The sequence below is a fragment of the Taudactylus pleione genome, unplaced genomic scaffold (assembly GCF_031769625.1).
Source record: "Taudactylus pleione unplaced genomic scaffold, aTauple2 ptg000683l, whole genome shotgun sequence".
NCBI lineage: Eukaryota > Metazoa > Chordata > Amphibia > Anura > Myobatrachidae > Taudactylus > Taudactylus pleione.
Genome location: NW_028285085.1, coordinates 1397501 through 1418631, shown reverse-complemented (window position 1 = coordinate 1418631; position 21131 = coordinate 1397501). Strand labels below are relative to the sequence as shown.

General features: G+C 43.6%; 1 protein-coding gene across 2 annotated transcripts in view; it reads right to left on the bottom strand.

The window, feature by feature from the left end:
• Positions 1–21131, bottom strand: part of FXYD6 (FXYD domain containing ion transport regulator 6) — a 132255-nt gene that overhangs the window by 30828 nt on the left and 80296 nt on the right. For both annotated transcript variants that reach the window (XM_088455984.1, XM_088455985.1), the window contains one exon: positions 19130–19183. In XM_088455984.1, coding sequence (XP_088312110.1) covers positions 19130–19178 — 49 coding nt within the window. In that variant the 5' untranslated portion in view covers positions 19179–19183. The remainder of the gene's footprint in view (positions 1–19129; positions 19184–21131) is intronic.

The window sequence follows — 21131 nt, the reverse complement described above, 5'->3', positions numbered from 1 at the left end:
CCTGGGGGGCATATGGCACCCTGCCCCCCGGCCCAGCCCGCCACTGATAACCTCCCATCAGAGATGGTAGAGGCTAAGGGGTCTATTTACTAGGCAGTGTTAGGAGACAGAGTGAAAAGTGATAAGGTGCTAGCCAATCAGCTTCCAACTGTCATTTTTCAAACACAGCCTGTAAGATGACAGTTGGGAGTTGATTGGCTGGCACCTTATCACTTTCTTATCACTTTTCACACTGTCTCCTAACACTGCTTAGTAAATAGACCCCTAAGACAGTAGAGCAATTTAAACATGCATGGGATAAACATAAAGATATCCTTCAGAAGAAGTAAAGATCAATAAGGGTTGAGGTAACAATATGTTTAAAAATGAGGTAGACTAGATGGGCCAAGTGGTTCTTATCTGTCGTCAAATTCTATGTTTCTATGTTTAAAAATAATGCTAGGTGGTTTATTCATCAAATAGCCAAAATCACATATAATCTAAGCACCCAGGGAGGGTCCATAGCTAATACATGTCTTCTAAGCTCCTGAAGGTATGTGAGTAAAATTAGAGCAAGGCATATCTGTCAAAAATAAAGTAATAAAAAAAATAAATGTGCTCGAAAAAAAGATTTGAGCCTCCAGCATTCCCTGTCACACATCGTGTATATACCACCATAAACACCAGTGACTGAGGGAGAGCTCTCTCCACCTTTAGCAGCCCCTCTCCCTTGAATCTAGATCCATAAATGATGTGTGTCATGACGGGTGTCACTATACATAGAGGCAAAGGTAGAAATGGGGACATGATCTAATGACTGGGTTTAGCTGGATGGACCAGAGTAGCTGGAATATCAGATAATGGTGTGTGACAAATCTGTCAAACTGAGATGAAAATGACACAGAGCAGGTTTAGTACACAGGAGATATAAGCACAATGCTGACTAGGGCACAACAATCTGCCAATGACCAGGAACGTGAGCTGTGATTGCCAGGCGCAGCATAGGCCGCAGGATCGCTTGCTTTCACCTCGTGCATGCGCGTTTGTCAGTCACAGATTTGTTTGCGCTCTACATTGACGCATGCTCATTTTTGCGATAGTGTCTTGCTATTGTCATTGTACATGTAGTCCTACGGTATGTAACCTAGGAGAGCTGTGACCTGTACGGATGTTTTAAAAGGCAGCATATTGGCAATTCATTTATTTACTCTTTTATGTTTGTTATTATGGCGATTATTTTTTATTTTTTTAAATCGGATGAGTTTATTAAAATATCAAAAGTATAGACTGTCAAGAGGATGACAACGAGCAAACAATGGCAGTACCAGTAGACAGCATGGATATGTGGCAGACATCATGTACAGTAAAGATGCACAGCAACATGGGAAAGGGAGAAGTAGAAGGAATAATAAAAAAAAAAAAACGGGAGGGCAAGGGGGAGTGAGGGGGGTACAGAGTTGGGGGCGGAGGAGGGGAAGCGAGCCAGGAATAGAGAGAAGAGTAGAAACAAAAGCAGTGATTGAAATGTATATCCTTGCGCACAGAGGAGCTCATTCAGACCCGCTCGCTAGATGCCATCACTCGCTCCATGCGTATGTAAATTCGGCTAAGTGACGTCAAGGCAGCCGCTCGCAGGGCAAGTCATAAGCACACCCACTATGTACTGGCGAGCGATCACTTTTTGTTTGTAGACGCCCACCAGCCTGTCTAAAGACGCCCCCTTGCATACGTCATCTCCTGGAAGTGCATGAAACCATTGGTACATCGAGAAGCATCGAATGCGATCCTATACCCTGCTGCAAGCACTGTGGGCACTTCAGTGTGAAATTCCACCAAGTGACGTGAACTATGACGCTGCCTTTTAATTATGCACGCCTCTGAAACGGCGTTGCAACACTCAGGCACGCCTGCGCTCGCACCTCCACTCCTCCTTTAGTAGTACCCTGCCCCTGTTACCACCCACAAATGGCCTCTCCTGTCACTCATTCAGATGGGCTGTCTATGCTGGGCGAGCGAGCCCTTCCAGACCACTCGCAGTGGTACACGCACGCGCATTGGGATGCATACGCATGCGCAGATTGGAAATATCGTCCGCGAACGAGCGGCCGCTTGCAAGTGGGTCCGAATCAGGTCCACAGTGTGTGCTTGTGTAACTAAGGTAAGTGGGCAGCACAGACGGTGTAATGGTTAGCATTACTGCCTCACAGCGCTGATGTCATGGGTTCTATTCCCAACACGGCCCTACCTGTGTGGAATTTGTATATTCTCCCTGTGCTTGTGTGGGTTTCCTCCGGGTACTCCGATTTCCTCCCACACTCCAAAAATATACTGGTAGGTTAATTGGCTCCCAACACAAATTAACCCTAGTGTGTATGCATGCGATAGGGAACATAGGCCATGATTCAGAGCCGGACGCTCTGACAGAGCGCTTGCTCTGAATCAGGGCCGTCCTTCTTGATTTTTAGAGCGGCCTCCTGGCCACTCGCATAGCTGTGGGTGACCACCCACAGCTATAGCGAGCGGCCAGGAAGATGGTCGCGATAGTCAAGACCATCGGGCTTGCGACGAGACCCTTGTGGTAGGGTCTCGTTGCCGCAAGCCCTAGAGTGCTTTCGGCTCAAACAGAGCTGAAAGCACTCCCACTGACATCACTTGTGATGTCAATGGGGCCGGCCGCAGACGGCAGGCATTCCCATGGGAACGCCTCCTTCTGGGTAGCCACGCCCCCGGCACGCCCACCAAAGGGGATGAGCTGTCACTCAAGATCGACAGCACGTCCCCTTTGGTACGAGACCCGGAGCGACGGTTTGCCCGACGGAGCCAGCTCCGTCGTGCGCATGCGCACTGGGCCAACATTGACCCGGTTGATCTCGCACAAAGGGGATCTTCAGGAGATGCTTCCTCTGGCAGTTCAATTGTGGACTGAGCGTGGTGTATCGATCCTTCTTGTCTGTTAGATCCTGGCACATAGTGATGTGGCATGATTCCCCAATCCTGGGGTTTTGTGGGTTGATTCCAGCTGGGTGTTGGCATAGGTGGTGCTCTGCGTTTATATCAGCTCACTCCGGTGGGGAGCACGGCCCGCTGAGGGTGCGGGAGTTCGCGCTAGCTGTGGTATAGTGTAGCGCTTGGTATGGAAGATGTGGATGCACCTCCAACGTGTTTCTGCCCAGCGCGGGGCTTCCTCAGGGAGTATGAGTGGTGTGGGCCAGCCAAGAAAGGGGTGATGAAGCCATCTTGGATGCGGTGTCAGCGTTTGATTGGCTGTCAGTTTCAGGTATCTGATTAGTTGGTGATCTTGTCACTCAGGGAGTGCTTCTCTGATTGGGTGGTGGTTGTGGCTAGGTAACGGTTGGTTGTGGTGAGGCAATCATTTGAATCAATACCACTTAGCAATAGGTCTGACTGCTACACATCCCAATTTTCTACTAGAAACAAAAGCAAAAGAGTGGCAGACAGCAGTAAGAAAAAGAACAAAAAACCCAAACTCCCGTTTATTACTACTTTCAATAATCAATATAGAGCCATAGAACACATCATTAAAAAGAACTGGTTTCTTTTACAACAGGACCCAATTCTTAAAGAAATCATACCTCAGAGACCTATATTCACATATAGGAGGGCCCCAAACATAAATAATAAATTGGTTAGAAGCGCGATACCAGAGAAAAGAACTGGTCGTATTAAAACAACAGGTTTCCACAGGTGTGGTTCATGCTTAGGGCCTGATTCAGAGCTGATCGCTATTAGCGCTCGCTCGTTCAGAAAAAGGGGGTGGCTATTCAAATGAACCGGTCTCTCCTTGTGGTCTGTTGCCGCCTCCATGTCTGAACGAGCGAACAAAACATGCGGTCGTTTATTTGAAAAATACGCCCCCTGGCCGCTCGCATCATACGTCATGTCCACTATTTATTAGATTAATCGAGTACATCGAACAGCGTATGAACTGCTCGCTATTCTTGTGGTTGGTTTTTCCTACCGCAATCTTGCGAGCAGTTTTGGCTAAAAGATACCCAACTGACGTGGTTGATGATGCTGCTTTGTTAATTATGCACACCCATAAAACGCCCTGCGTTCTGATCTCCACTCCCCGTTTTCAAGCACCTTCCCCTGTTACCACCCACATACGCCTCATTCTGTCACTCAAAATAGCAGGCATTCGCTATCTAGCGAACAAACAATTTTCCGCCGCACAGACTGGTTCGCGCATGCGTATTATAAACCGTACGCATGCGCAGTTGTGCAAACATCACTCGGAACGAACGAGCGGCCGCTTACGAGCGGCTCTGAATCAGGCCCTTAGTGTGTACCACACATACTAATCAGATCCCTAAAATGGACACTTTTGAATCCAGTTCAAATAAAAAATTGTTTAAAATTCAGGAGTTTGTGACATGTAATAGTGTTAACTGCATTTATGTTATTGAATGCACATGCGGCCTACAATATATAGGCAAAACATCAAGACAATTACGTGAAAGATGGGCTGAACATTTGCGTAATATTAAGAGGAGTGTGACCAATCATGCCCTCTCCAAATACTTCCAGGAAATACACCAGAGTTCTGTGATGGGCATTAGACATATTATAGGTGTAAAAAAGGTAGAGGGCAATTGGCGCACTAAAGGCACAGAATTTTTTTTAGCCAAAGCAGAGATGAGATTAATATACGAAGCTAAAACATTGGAACCTTATGGTTTAAAATAATGCAGATTTTGAACTGAAATGGTTCCTATGAGATTTCTTAATTGTGTTTAATTTTATCTTTTTATTACCTTATCTCAATGTTTTAATGTATTTAAGATCTTACGCTCTATTTTTACTCTCCCCATTTTATTCATTATATTTTATGGAGTATTCCTCAAATGGTATATTTTATATATGATCTTATGCTTTAGTTTAATTTGATCTCCTTTTAATTTGTACATATATATTTATATTCTGTTATGATAGTGTTATGTATTTATATGCTATTATGCTATATTCTGTACAACAGTGGACCCGCTGAGTATTTAGTTTTAGTATATGTGCATTGAGATTTTACATCGGACACCTTGGACCTATATATAGGATCCGATCGTTAACTATTATATATGGAACATTACATTATATGAAGGATGAATGATATATATGTACATCATAGGCATCAGCACCTTGGACCTGTATTCATTTAATTGCAATGCCGGGACCATGTATATATATATATATATATATATATATTAGGTGGGACCAGGTGATGCGGTCCAAATAGGTAAAGTACATAGTTTCCATGGGAACCGGAAGCTAAGTGATGCGCTCCATGAGATGGAACACAACACAAGGAAGCGCCTTTAACACCAGGGTTATTAGTCCCTATTGCGGGGCCGGCATATACGTCATACGTATACGCCCACCCACGTGATGCGTTCCAAATAGGTGGAACGCATCATGAAACTACAAGTCCCCGCTGTGAACAGGAAGTCAGGTGATGCGCTCCACGGGGTGGAACGCACCACGAGGGAGCACTACTGACATACAAGTTTAAACGGAGCTGTCCAATCTTGCAGGAGCTAAAGGGAATATGAAGTAAGTGGGAATTACTTTAAAGAGGCAATTAGCACAAGTTGCAGTGTTTAATTTATCACAGCCACACCCATGACTTGGAGGAGGGGCATATTGGTACCCGATATAAGTTCTGGTTATTTTATTCATCACACACCTTGACAAAGACCTGATTGAGGGGTTGAAACGCATTGGTGTTTTCTTTGATGGTGACTGCTGACTGATAAGTACCTGCATTGAGAAAGGTAGTGCTCTATAGGGGGAGCGAAATACCCCTATATGTTCTACATTGTACCTTTCTTAAAAGGTCTAAAATGGTACGCGGCCATCTGTTTTATCTGTACTATTTTAAATAAATGTTTATGGTTTTATGCTATGTTGGCATCCCTTCTTTTGTATCTTCTATATATTGGGACTGAGAACCTATATGAGGGGAAGGAGAGCCATAGCGAGGAGCCACTACAGTGAGAAGTGAAATAACCAGACACTTTTGAAGAATACAGCATTTGGAGTACCACTATCCATAAAGACTAAGTATTTTTGGAACTTTCACACATTTGCCTTTGTAAAAAAAAGAGAACTATACTGGGATCATTACCATTCCATAAAGACTGAACATTTTTAAGACTACAGTAGACCTACTTTTTGAGATATTTATTTTGTCTGTTGAGACGGATTATATATTATATATGTAAGTTACTATTGGCCACATAAATACTGGTACAATCCCTGACACTTGGAGCGCTTGAGACTTTGTTTGTATTTTGTTAGCAGTAAGAAAAGACAGTAAGGTAGTAACAGGGTAAAGGATAAGTGATTAAGGGCCTTATTTATTAATGAGTGATAAAAAACTGGTTGTGTATTATAATGGTGCTCCAGCCAATCAGCTCCCATCTGTCATCTGTTAGGAGTTGATTGGCTGGAGCACTATTTATCATACACTGCGAGTTTTATCACTCGTTTTGAGTGATAAAACTCGTTGATGAATGAGGCCCTCAATGAGATCAGGAAAGGCAGCATTGTGGATCTTGTACCACAGAGACCAAGTATTGTGAAAATTGTCAACTGTGCTGTTTTGAAGGCTAGTGATGTACTCCGTTTTGGACACAAACCAGACACGATTGAGAAGCTCCTGGCGAGTCGGAGAGTGTTTCCAGGACCTAGCAATCCGGTATTTAGCCGCACAAGAGGGATGATTAATTTGTTTATTAAACTTGGATAGTTGGCAGATTGGGGCACATAGATGCAATGAGGCTGGAGAGAGGGGAGGGCACAGCTGGACTATAGAGGACACAAGCGATTGGACAAGCGTCCAAAACGAGCGATATTAGGGCATGCCCACCATATGTGAATAAAGGATCCCACTTGTCCACTGTTTCGCCAACACAGATTAGAAGTAGTAGTATACGTTTGGTGTAGATGTTGTGAGACGAGATACCAACGGGTATACAGTACACCTAGTAAGAATTCTCTTTAATGGAAACACTGATGGAACATTTTGATACGTAGAGACGAATGGCCTCCTAAGTTTCCTCTCCCAGAAAAATACCTAAGTCTAGTTCCCGGGAAAGTTTGTGGGCCGCCAGAAGTGGATGGTCCTGGGATAGAATAGTGTGATAAATGTGGGAGATGGTGCCTCTATCTGCAGAAATATAAATACAAAGGCGCTCCTTTGCCATGGGGTTGCGTAGGCCGAGATCTCCTGTTACTGAGCTCTTGAAAAGGACCTCACTGCGCAGACGGGGTCTCCTATTGTTCTAGATAAAGTTACGCTAAAACGATTGGAGAGAAGAGAGGAAACGGGAATGAACGAATAACGGGGAAAGTCTGAAAAAGAAATAGTACTTTGGGAAGGACATTCATTTTTATTGCATTTATGCGACCTATCCAGGAGATGAAAAGAGTTCGCCAGCGAGAAATGTCCTGTTCGATGGCACGGGGGACAGTTTGCTTTGTACAGACTGTGATAAGATTTTGTGAGATGAATTCCAAGATATTTAATGGAGTCTGTCCGGTGGGTAAAGGTTAAGTTAATGGAATCCGAGAGAAGCCCCGCCCCCCCGGCACCACCCACAAACGGCACTTCCTGTCAATTACTCTGCAATGGGTCTGCGTAGTCTCTGCGATCAAAATCCCAATCGCAGTGGCCGGTTCGCGTATGCACACGGCGGTGCATACGCAGACCGCAAACATTGACCGCTTGACCTGCGATCCAAGCTGAATGAGGCCCTAACTCCACCGTTCGTCTAGTATTATCAAGGGCTTGGTGGGTAATCACAAAGCCCACCTAGTCCAGGTGGATGAGAGAAGGGAGAATGGGGTTTAACCTGTTTGCCAGAATTTTGGTGAATAGCTTATAGTTGGTGTTTAATTACTTAACTGGCTAATATTTTTAAAAAAAAATATATACAAAATTAAAAAAAAAAAATTAATTAGCAAATTATGTTATTTAAACTTGATTGACTTGATTTTTAACAAAAATGTAAAATCACGAGTAAATATCTATTCATTACATAATGTGACAATTTTTTTTTTAAATAAAAATAGTTTTATAGATTAAAAACACAAAATGATTTACTGTGTTAGTGGTAGGGGGAACGGGCAGAATGGAGCATGGGGGGGTGAAGAGGGGGCGGAGCCATAGCAAAGTGTGGAGGGGAGGGGGCTTTGCAGGACAAAGTGAAAGGAAGAATGGGAGCAGAGAAACACAGATATATATATATATATATATATATATATATTATACATATGCAAATGTCAATATGTATACATTACATACCTACACACCCTGGATGGGACACTAAGCTGGCTCCCTGATCACTTTGGCCAGCATTGATCGTGGGACATTGACTTTGGGCAGAGTGGAGCCGCAGATGTCTAGAGATGCTTGATGCTGATCAAGACACTGGAGGCAGGGCAGGGGACTGGCGGGGCTACTGGGGGCAGAGGAAGCCAGGGCTCTAGTGCAGCACTGGGCAGGGAGCTACTGTGGCCACAGTGATCAGGACACTGGGGGCAGAGCCGTGACTGCAGGATGGGGTGGGCGGGGGACCGGCGGTGCAACACACTCTCTGTGGCCACAGCGATCGGAACATTGGGTGCAGAGCCGCGGCTGCAATGCAGGTCTGGGCGGGGGACTGGGGGTGCCACAGGGCTACCTGATCATTGTGGCCAGCAGTGATCGAGAGAAATTGAAGGTGGGGCCGGAAGATTAGTTTCCGGTAGCCACCTAATGGGCGTTTCGGACTGGCCGTATCAGATACGACAATGTCAATGTTTTACGTTTTTTTCCAGGACACCCTGCGTAACCCCCAAAACTCAAGGACGAGATCTCCTACCACTAACAACTGCCCGTTGTTCCCTTAGAACTAGGAAGGTTCACAGGTACTTAGGCGACCGTCTGGACTTAAACTTGAAGTGATTAGGGTTTACGCAGAGCAATCAGGACTACCAGAATAAAAGATGACACAAATGAGAACCGGTAGCTGAGATGCGGCTTGTGTAGCGCTGGTGGAAAAGATGGGGCTAATAAGGCACTGGTGGTATAGATGCGGTTAATGCCGCACTGGTGGCATAGAATCGATTTATGCAGCACTGGTGGTACAGACGCGGCAGTTGCCACTGATGATATAAAAGCAGCTGGTATAGTCTGTGGAACAAATAATGTTGAATTGATGTCGCTAGTAGCAAGTAGAATTGATGTGGCTGGTATAGCCTTTAGGATTGATGCAGCAAGTAGCTGGTAGAATTGATGTGGCTGGTATAGCCTGTAGGAGTAATGCAGCAAGTAACTGGTAGAATTAATGTGGTTGTATGCTGAGAAGCAACTTGATTAGCCGTGGTGCGGCTACGAGAACCGGAGGTTTTGATGCGGCCTGATGATTGCGATGCGGCTTGGTTATCCGTGGAGTGGCTATGAGAGTCGGAGGATTTGGTGCGGCCTAAAGACCGAGGTACAATTTGGAGAGATGCAAAATCCAGAAGCAAGAACTGGAAGGGCACGTACGGAGACGCTATAGCTGGCAAGGCAGCGAAGATACCGCCGGATATTTACAGACGAAAAACCAATCAAAATAACGGAAGATCCTTCAGTGTTCAGTAACACGTGATGTCGTCCGGCGTCCAGATCGCCTAGCAACAGAGGGTGCAGGACTCGTACGGCAGGCAGAAGGAGAAACCATGGAAGTGCTGGAAGGCAGCAAGTCGACTTGTAACAGTCAGAGAAAGCCCAGCCTGGTGTGGTCGCAGCTGATGCAACCATGCCAGGTAAGTGGTTAAGAGGGAAATCGGAGGATAATTGGTTACCAATTGGGGCTCCTTACCTGGCTTCAGGATGACCACAATCTTGGACCGAGTGGTGTCTGTAGGAAAAAAACTGCCACCAAGAATGTGTTTGAATGAGGTTGCAAGATGAGGAATGAGAGAACCTTTAAAGATCGTGTTATAGGAAAAGGGGTCCGTCGGGGCCTGGCGATTTGGTGGGTTTCTGGGATTTAAGGGCTCTTCTTCAGTTATGGGAAGACTAAGCGCCATGGAAGTAGTAAAGTCAATCTGATGTAGGGCACAGGAAGAGAGATATTCAGAAATTGGGGTAGGAGGGATGGGCTGAGGAGAGGCATGATTCTGGAGGTTGTAGAGGCAAGTATAATAGTCCCTAAAAATAGAGTTAATTTTAAGGGGGTTGTATTGGAGCGAGCCAGAGGGGTCTGAGCACCGGTTTTACTGAGAGAGCCTTGCGGGCCTTCAGGCGGTTGGCTAGAAGATTGTGGTGATAATTTTTTAACGATACTCAGTTGACAGACAAAAACTATCAAGGGAGAAAAGAGATACTTATAGCATTGGTGGTCTGTGTTCTGTTTTACTAATCGTGGAAACCCAGTTTGAGACTCCAGTTCGGCTGCTATTATAAAAATACATAAAAATATAAATGTAAAATCTAAATCTTTTGTATATAAAAATATAACAGTGGAGGAATAGAATTATTGCAATGACCCTATAATATAATATATTATTATTATTTTTTTAAAATAAAAATAAATAAATAAATAATATATTATATCTTATCAGGAGCCGGTAATTAAGTATAATGAATATGCCCCAAATCAACTAAAGGTGCATACACATGGTACGGCGGGGGGACGATCAGATAACGATCGTTATCTGATTGTCCTGCATGTGTTGGATGATCGTTATCGAACATCCAACACATGCTGCAAGTACCTCACAATTATAACGACCCGCGATTAACGATCGCGGGTCCCTATAGTAATCAGGATAACCTGGTCGATATCGACCAGGTATGCCTGCTTGCACGGACTACCGACGAAGGTCGATAACGACAATACCTGGCCGCGCATCGACCATCGTTTGGTTGTTTGCATGGGCCAGAAGCTAAATAATATGGTAGTTGCTCAATCAGCTTAATGATATACTATAGGTGCTTGTAAAGGGCGGGGTTTACACTGAACACAGAAAAAAGGAATTTGCCCCCCAGCACACTGCAGCTAAATCAAAAATACTTGAATCCTACATGATAATAGAAATTCAGAGGTATTGGTTACATACATTTGCAAATATATGAATAAGCGCTGGGCCGACGTCAAGGCTCCTCTATACCAGCGTCCCTAACATTAAGGGGTCCACGTCCGAGAAGCAAGGCACCCCAAAAAATTCCAGCCAAGGACCATCCCCAGGGCATCACACGAAAAGGGGAATAAAGGTGATAGTGAAGTGTAAAAGGATAGATGTGTAAAGATAAATCAATAAGTATTAATGAAAAAGAATTAAAATTACATAAATAATATACAAACGAATAGAGAAGTGAAAAAATATTCTATGTGAATTAAGTGGTGATGCCATGAGAAAGGTCCAGCCAGAACAACCCAGAGGGCCCCACTCCCAAATGCTCACCCCAAAATAATTATTGCTACATAATAGTAGCACCCATTCTGGGTCATATAATAACAAATTGGTGTACTGCATAATAACAGTACATGTATGAGCTGAGAGCTAACTTACCTTGGAGGTACCCCAAAAAACCTCCATATGGCACTATAAGGATCAGCACCTCCTCCTAATGCTGACTCCCTTCATGCCTCCAAACTGCAAGCAAAAAATATGGTAGTTGCTCAATCAGCTTAATGATATACTATAGGTGCTTGTAAAGGGCGGGGTTTACACTAGCAATAATTATTTTGGGGTGAGCATTTGGGAGTGGGGCCCCCGGGGTTGTTCTGGCTGGACCTTTCTCATGGCATCACCACTTAATTCACATAGAATATTTTTTCACTTCTCTATTCGTTTGTATATTATTTATGTCATTTTAATTCTTTTTCATTAACACTTATTGATTTATCTTTACACATCTATCCTTTTACACTTCACTATCACCTTTTTTCCCCTTTTCGTGTGATGCCCTGGGGATGGTCCTTGGCTGGAATTTTTTGGGGTGTCTTGCTTCTCGGACGTGGACCCCTTAATGTTAGGGACGCTGGTATAGAGGAGCCTTGACGTCGGCCCAGCGCTTATTCATATATTTGCAAATGTATGTAACCAATACCTCTGAATTTCTATTATCATGTAGGATTCAAGTATGTTTGATTTAGCTGCAGTGTGCTGGGGGGCAAATTCCTTTTTTCTGTGTTCAGTGTAAACCCCGCCCTTTACAAGCACCTATAGTATATCATTAAGCTGATTGAGCAACTACCATATTTTTTGCTTGCAGTTTGGAGGCATGAAGGGAGTTAGCATTAGGAGGTTATAGTTTGCTTGCAGTTTGGAGGCATGAAGGGAGTCAGCATTAGGACCTTATAGTGCCATATGGAGGTTTTTTGTGGTACCTCCAAGGTAAGTTAGCTCTCAGCTCATACATGTACTGTTATTATGCAGTACACCAATTTGTTATTATATGACCCAGAGTGGGTGCTACTATTATGTAGCAATAATTATTTTGGGGTGAGCATTTGGGAGTGGGGCCCCCGGGGTTGTTCTGGCTGGACCTTTCTCATGGCATCATCACTTAATTCATATAGAATATTTTTTCACTTCTCTATTCGTTTGTATATTATTTATGTCATTTTAATTCTTTTTCATTAACACATTGATTTATCTTTACACATCTATCCTTTTACACTTCAATATCACCTTTTTTCCCCTTTTCGTGTGATGCCCTGGGAATGGTCCTTAGCTGGAATTTTTTGGAGTGCCTTGCTTCTCGAACGTGGACCCCTTAATGTTAGGGACGCTGGTATAGAGGAGCCTTGACGTCGGCCCAGCGCTTATTCATATATTTGCAAATGTATGTAACCAATACCTCTGAATTTCTATTATCATGTAGGATTCAAGTATTTTTGATTTAGCTGCAGTGTGCTGGGGGGCAAATTCCTTTTTTCATGGGCCAGAAGCTGTCAGATTTAAACGATAACGATAGGATCGTTATCGCACAAATCTGACAGCTTATCTGACCGTGTGTACGTACCATAACTGAAGTTAGGTATCAGGACATATAATAAGTAAACAATTATTATTTTTAAATATTTTAAATATCCATGTGAAAACAGGCACTAATGTCAGGGCAGGCAGCAAGGGTCAATGGTCAATACAAACAAAGGCAGGTGGGATTCAATAAAAGTCAAAGTTTGAGGCTACAACGATACACATAAAAAGCAAATAATCAGCAACCTGTATACAGTATTTGAATCTTTATTGGGCAATAGCTCCTATTACATAGATGACTATCAGGACACTCAAACGAATTCTGTGACCACACGACAATCGTATACACCAATCCAGCCACTGGGAGTTCTAACAGAGTTATAGTAACTGACGGGGAGCATAAGCCAGGGCTGAATGGGCAAGTGTGTGCTTATACAGGACCCCAAAATTTAGTTGAAGTTTATAACAGAAAATGTTGGAAGCGCTCACCATATTGCTTTAGAACCAATGTTAGTAAAATGTTTAGTTATTTACATCCTTCCCTAAGACACATAGATATATTTCAGCCAGAAAGAGCGTCCAAGGAAACTCTAATCCTCCTATGAAGAGCCTTTATTCTCCCTACAGACCCCCCATATCCTAACATTGACCATCAAGACTGAAGTATCCCTGTATTTATCTCCTATAAAGTATATGCCTCTCAACATGAAAGTTTCTGAAAGTGCCGTTCAAAATGCAGGCATATGTTTTGTGAATATGCAGTACAATAAGTTTTACGTAAAGTTGTAGTACGCAAATGTACTTATGTGTAACTGTAAATTAATTCCAGAAGAGGGCAGACTCATTACCATAGAGCTAACTTGAGTGAAACCACCACTGAGTAAATCACATACTATAGTTATTTTTGTTATATGAAATATGTTTCCCTAGAGATATGCAAAGTTAATGGCTGTTTTGCGGAGGCGCAATGTTCCGGAGATGCAATCTTTGCATTCAGATTTTGCTTTACTAGTAAACTAATTATTCCACTTTGTTTTAAAACCCACGTTTTGTGCACTACAGTATATGGTGTGGCAGTATCACCAGAGATGGTGCTGGTGAGCAGCAGATTCTGTGTGTGGCAGGAGAGATCCGCCCACACAGAGTACAAAAGCATTGTGGGAAGATGTGTAATGGCTGCCATATGATCAGAGCCCAGGTGAGGCTGCTGGTGGACACAGTCAGACAGTCCAGGTGGGGTTGCCGTGTGAGTGAAGCAGACCAGGTGGTCAGGATCATACTTACAAGGAGGCAGGCAGATTCATATACCTCTGACACTGTCCTTGTGAGAGGCGGCAGCCAATAAGCTGAGAAAGCTATACCAGGCCAGGAGGCCAGTGTCCAGTCCTGCATGTGGCAGGAAGGACCACAAATCTCAGAGACTGTGAGAGACTTTCGTGCAGATTAGCTGCTTCTATAGAGAGGGTTCAAGAAGTGAGCTAGGCCCTAAGAAAGGGCTAGGTAGTTTATTATTTTATTTCTGTTTCCTGATTTCCATGCTGAAGTAAAAGCACCATTTTCATTTGTTTTAGTGGAATGCCATGTGTGGACTCTAATTCTGCATCTAGTCACTGCACCACTAACCCCAATCTACCAAGCTAATTACCCCAAGTTATCACAATGGTCTATCAATAAAGCAGAGGTTTTAATAAGGAAAATTAAAAAGATCTTTTGGCCTGAGGAGCAAACACAAGCAGGTTGTCTATTTTCTTCTACCAGCGTGCTGTAATGGAATAAAGGGGCGTGATGAAACTGTGTAGGTGTGGTTTGTCTAAAGGGTGTGCGGCTTTATATCGTTAATAAAAATATATGAAAAATGGTGATGTCAAAGAGCTGTAGTCAAATACAACATCTACCAGCTACTACTATTATTATATAGTTATGACTACAATTCAATGCAGATACTCTACTAGTGACCTCTATACAAGAAAGCATCCTAATGCTCTCTATTTACTTTATTATGCACCATACAGTAATGGTGACCTGGTTCATTTTATGCCCCATAGAAATGCCTTAGTTCACATTATACCACACAATGCCAGCAGTTCACAATATGCCACATTGCAGTGCTGCTAGTACAAATTATGGCACACAATGCCTCTAGTTCACATTATGCCACACAGGAGACTGGGACAAACCAGCTCCTACCTGAGTAGGTCCGGCGACAGGGGGGGGTCTAAGGGGACACTTGTACCGGGCCCCGAGAGCCAGAGGGACCGAAGGTCCACAGGGGCACAAAATGGGGCCGTGGACTCACTGCTCCAGTCGGTGCAGTGTGGCCACCTCCAGGACCCATACCCACCACTGCACACCTCTTTTGTAGCCTGGCTTGGACATCGCTGGGCTCTGCCAGGTTGGTCAGACACGTCACCCGGGCCAGGCGTGACCTTGCAGTCGGCGACGCTGTGGCGTGATGTCATAGGTCATGTCACCGGCGCCACATGTCCGGTACAGCCGCCCGCACAACTTTCACTGAAGGAGCAGCTGACTCGACAGGCTGCAGTGGTGAGGGGATAGGGGCTAAGGAAGGTGATTAAATGAATAAAGATGTTGATGGGGGCTAAGGAAGGTGATTGAGGAAGGTGATAGGGGCTGAGGATGGTGATGGGGGCTGAGGAAGGTGATTGAGAATGATGATGGGGGCTGAAGAACTTGATGAGAGGCTGTGGGCTAAGGAAGGTGATGGAGGCTGAGGAAGGTGATGGGGCCTAAGGAAGGTGATGGGGCTGAGAATGGTGATGGGTGTTGAGGATAACGATGGGGCCTGAGGAAGGTGCTAGGATATGAGGAAGGTGATGGGGGCTGAAAAAGGTGGTGGGGCTGTGGATGGTGATGAGAGTCTGAGGGCTGACAAAGATGAGGGGGCTGAGGATGGTGATGAGAGGCTGATAAAGGTGATTAGGGGATGAGGACTGAGGATGGCTGGCTACAGACACTCTCCCTCTTACCCCTGAGACATCCACAGCACTGTCAACAAGAAGACCTTGGAAGATATGTCAGACAAGAACTACAGCCTGCATCATTAGTGACAGAGACAGTGTGGTAAGTCATAATGTATTTTTACTTTATTTAAAGGCTGGCATATCTTTCAATTAACATTATCATGCATCACATATCACACATGCAAGGGAGGGATGTGTGGGTGGCTGAAAGGGATACCCCCTAATGCAGGGCATTCCATTCTCACTGGAGATCTTAATTTAGGCCCATTGTCCCTTTCTAGGATAGGCCTGTCTGTGAGTGGGAAAAAGATATATGTGGGACATGGATTATCAGTTTGGAGCTTTTCAGACATGGGCAATGGGCCAGACTCAGTTTCTTAGCAGGCATTACTACTTCTCTTGAATTGTTAATAGAACAAAAAGATTTATTGATTATCGCCATCCTCAGTGATCTTATAACATCGGCTTGGCATGGGGAAGTCTACACCAGAGATACTCACTGGTGAAACGCAACAATAGCCAACGCCGGTGACAGCCCTTAAGAAATATTAATAAACTCTATCTCTGGTGGAAATACTTGAGATAGGGCTTAGAAAACGTTGCTAAATTTAGCTCTAATGGTGCCTACACACGGTCAGATAAGCTGTTAGATTTGTACGATAACGATCCTACAGCTTCTGGCCCCTGCAAACGATGGTCGATGCGTGGCCACATATGGCCGTTATCGACCATCGTCCGTAGTCTGTGCAAGCAGGCATACCTGCTCGATATCGACCAGGTTAGCCTGTTTACTATAGGGACCCGTGAACATAGTTTGCGGGTCGTAATAGTCGTAGGTGCCAAACATGCAAGTGTTGGATGTTCGATAACGTTCATCCAACACATGCAGGACGATCAGATATAACGATCATTATCGTTATCTGATTGTCCCTCGGTATGACTGTGTGTACGCACCATCTATCTCAGGAACTGTTGTTGGTGAACTATATGTATGGACAGCAGATAACTAACAAATACCACTGTGCTATGCATGGCATATTCAATAGAATTGACTTTGGAATGACTTTCATGTTCATTTGTATTGAAATTGTTGTTCTCCTAACAATAAACTATTTTCAAAAGAAAAGAATTGGCCCTAAAATTTAATTTTTTCTTTTACCTAATAGCTTCTCCTGAGCCTAATCTTATGGTGCGTACACACTGGGCGATTAAAGTGGACGACTGAACGATAACGATATCGTTATCGTTCAGTCGTCCACTTTATCGTCCATTTTTAACACAAAACGATGAATGATAACGACGACACGCGTTCCCGCGGGTCGTTCGTCATCATCGTTCATCGGGTTAACATGCAGGCCAACCTGACGATGTCGTCAATTTGCTGCATGTTATGGAATGGGGGAGAGAGCCCGGCGCTGAACGATATCGTTAATGATATCGTTCAGCGGGTGTGCTCAATGTCATGTCGCCCAGGGAGCATATCGTCTAGTGTGTACTAGCTGGGTACACACGTAAAGATTTTCTGTCCAACCGTCCAACTAGTTGATTGGTTGGAATGAAAATCTGGTAACATATGGGAGTAACTGATAATCAGCAATTTGATCCTAAATGCCAGAAAACAGATGAAAATGGTCGGTCAGACAAGTTTGTTAAATGTTTGATCTACACAATTTGTTCAAACAACAGTTTTTGTCCATTTTCCGGCGTTTGAGAGCAAATTGCTGATTGTCATTTGCTTTCATACCTTACCAGATTTTCATTCCAACCAATCAACTAATTGGATGGTTGGACAGAAAATCTTTACATGTGTATGCAGCTTAACTGTGATCTCTATTACAGGTGATCTCTATTAAAGGCTGAATAGTAAGTGCAGATGTGCAATGAATTTAGGGTAATAAGAGGATTACAATTTGGGTTGTTATTTATTTATGATTAGACTGGTTTATTTGATGAAATGTAAATTAATTCCACAGCTATATGAAATAGAGAAATAAATACAACATAATAATTTCGCCGTACTGTAACTCCTGATCCTAGGAATACCAAATAATAGGTTAATTGAATATGATTTTAAGGACAGGTTATAATTATTCGCCTGGTTACTTTCAATATATTATCATTTTTACATAACTATACTCGATTGTATTATAATTGTCGTCTTGCTTTTTTAAGTGTATGATGATAAGTTATATTTTAATAAATTAAGTGTGCCCTAGAAAAGACATACAGTCTATTATTTCTGCTTCTAAGCTAAAAAAATGGTTTGATCTAATCTTACTGCTCAAACATAAAAAAACATTATTGCTTTAAGATATTAAAATAGTCTAACTGTTTGCATATTATACCTCTTTTCCACCAAAAACCCAGATCCGACCTGGGTTTTTGGACATGGTTCCAACCCTGGTCAGACCCAGGTCAGACCCATTTACACTGCACCTTTGATCTGGGTTACTCCCAGGTCAGCCCTGTTCACACTGAACTCAGGTCTGCCCTGCTAAACCTGTGAGGTCATAAAAAGTGGGAGGTGAATGCTCCACAACCACCAATCCGCTCATTTTAGGCATGATCCAGGTCAGATAACCCGGGTTGCACCGTTTACACTGCACCATTACCTGGGTCCATCCTGGGTCCAACCCTGGTAGCTACCTGGGTTGGATTGCAGGGTCACTTGACCCAGGTTATTTTTCAGGGACCCTTTTACACTGAGCTGCGACCCGGGTAGACCCAGCAAAAACCCAGGTTTTTGCTCTGGTGTAAAAGGGGTATAACTTTAAGTATGCTATAGGGCAGAGGTTCCCAAACTTGGTCCTCAAGTCACCTTAACTGTCCAGGTGTTAAGGATAACCATGCTTGAGCACAGGTGTCTTAATTAGTACCTCAGTCAATTTGATTTAACGACCTGTGCTCAACCATGGATATCTCTAAAATCTGATCTGTTGTGGTGCCTTGGCGTTTGAGAACCTCTGCGTTGTAGGGTCTTATAGTTGTTATAATGTAGCTCTTCATGTAAAGTTATTCATGTTAACTCCATTTAATGTATGTGAAACAACCAGTGGAAGTAATCCATAAGTTACAAAATATGTCTATTTTACTTTGTGGTAACATATACAAGAGACCTTGTGCTTTCAATGACATATTGAAGCCATTTTATATTAAGGAATGGGGCAGAGCCATGCAATGGTGGTGGTGCTTACCTAGTACTGGTACCAGGGCAGAACACAGGAATATCACAGCAGCCTCCATGAGCCCTGGAGATATTAGCAGGAGGTTAGTGAAAACAAATTACAACCTTATGTATTATTCAATATTTGCATTTACATATTTCCTGCAGGTCTTGTATTCTAATAATTAGGTACAGTATACAGATGTGGAATAAAGAGTAATTTTCACTATATATGACAGAAAAAGGGGACACAGATACAAGAAACAACAAATATAGATTACTATGTACAAGTAGTGAGTGTACCATAAAACTGATAGAAATCAACATTTCACTGTACATGTCATATATAAAAAGCAGGACGTGTAGGAGCAGATTTGTCGGGCTTTCAATGCCCATCCCTAAGATAAAGTACCAACCAATCAGCTCCTGTTATATTTCAAACACAGTCTATAGTGACAGTAAGGAGCTGATTGGTTGGTACTTTACTTTCACTCCCCACTTTATCCCTCTTGAAGGCTAAAGGCTGCCTACACACCAGCCCAATCTGTCTGGTGGGAACAAAAATCTGGTCCGTCTTTCAGTGTTTTGGAGCAAATTTCTATTGTTATTTGCTCCCATACATTACCAGCAGGGGCATCTCTATAATGGGTGCAAAGTGTGGCCACTTTCCCAGCATTTTGCGCATACGCGGTGATGAAATTGGTGTGAATATGACGGCCGTGCAATTTTCCCGGCGACCTGCACATGCGCAGTAGACTCTGGGCACAGACTAGTGCCCAGAGACTACCGATGCTGCAGTCGCCGGTCAGCTGTAGTCAGTCTGCCACCGGGGGGAGAGTAGGTGACCACGGACAGGAAATGAACATGGGCCCCCTCCTCTCTTAATACGCCCCTGATTACCTGATTTTCCATCCCACCAGACAGATTGGACAGATATATCTAGAGGTGTGTACACAGCCTTAGTACATCTCCCCACATGGTCCATAATGTAGATCAGATATCATTGTCCAATATGCATTTATTTTGCAACTTTCTGAACCAGCTTCCTGTAAAAGCTCTACAAGTGGCTGCTCTGATTAGTCTGGACAGTCGCCCTGGTCACCTCAATGTGGCCGGGGTAAAGGAAGAAAGGCAGTTCCATGATCTGGTTGGCAGTGTGGTTGATAAAACATGTACTTTATAAAATGTATATGGATAAACAGACGTACTCTCAGAACTGCAGTTGTTCCACCCAGGTGCGTTACTAGAGCTTTGTGGACTCCATAGCTAAATTTTAAAGGGCCCCCCCAACTCAGGTCTCAACCACAGTGAATATATATATATATATATATATATATATATACACATACATGTGTGTGTATATATATGTATATATAAATGTTATGTATATACATCCATATTATATTATAAATGATCAGTTTCATGATGGCAGCAGCACAGTTTTACTCACATCACTGCCTGTGTTTCAGACTGAAGCAGCCGCTCTCTTGCTAACTAATGGACGCTCTTCCTGCAGCACACAAGTCCCTCCCAGTCGCCCCGAGAGGAGTGAGACTCGTGAGATGATGACATCATCTCGTGAGAAAAGGCCCCCATACATCAGAGATTGATTGCAGCAATCGTGCAATTTGCAATCAAATGTGTATAGAAATCTTTCCCTTTTTCAATCGATTGTGGCAATTCTGCAATCGATTGAAAAAGGAAAAGATTTTTATACACAATCGATTGCAAATTGCACAATTGCTGCAATCAATCTCTGATGTATGGGGGCCTTAAGCTAGTTCTGCCGACTGAGAAGGTGGAAGGACAGTGTCAGTGAGTGACACTACAGTCGGCTCCAACAACCGCTTCCCCCCCCTCCCCAACCGCTTGCCCAGCCACCTGGGCATTTGCCCGGGGAGTTTAAAAAGTGTATATATATAAAAAAATCTGGCAGGGGGTTGCTTGCTGGGCCGGCGGGCCCCATAGCAACTGCACCCTCTATAGTTATACCACTGGTTCCACCCCTGATAGTGTTAGAATTCACAACAGAT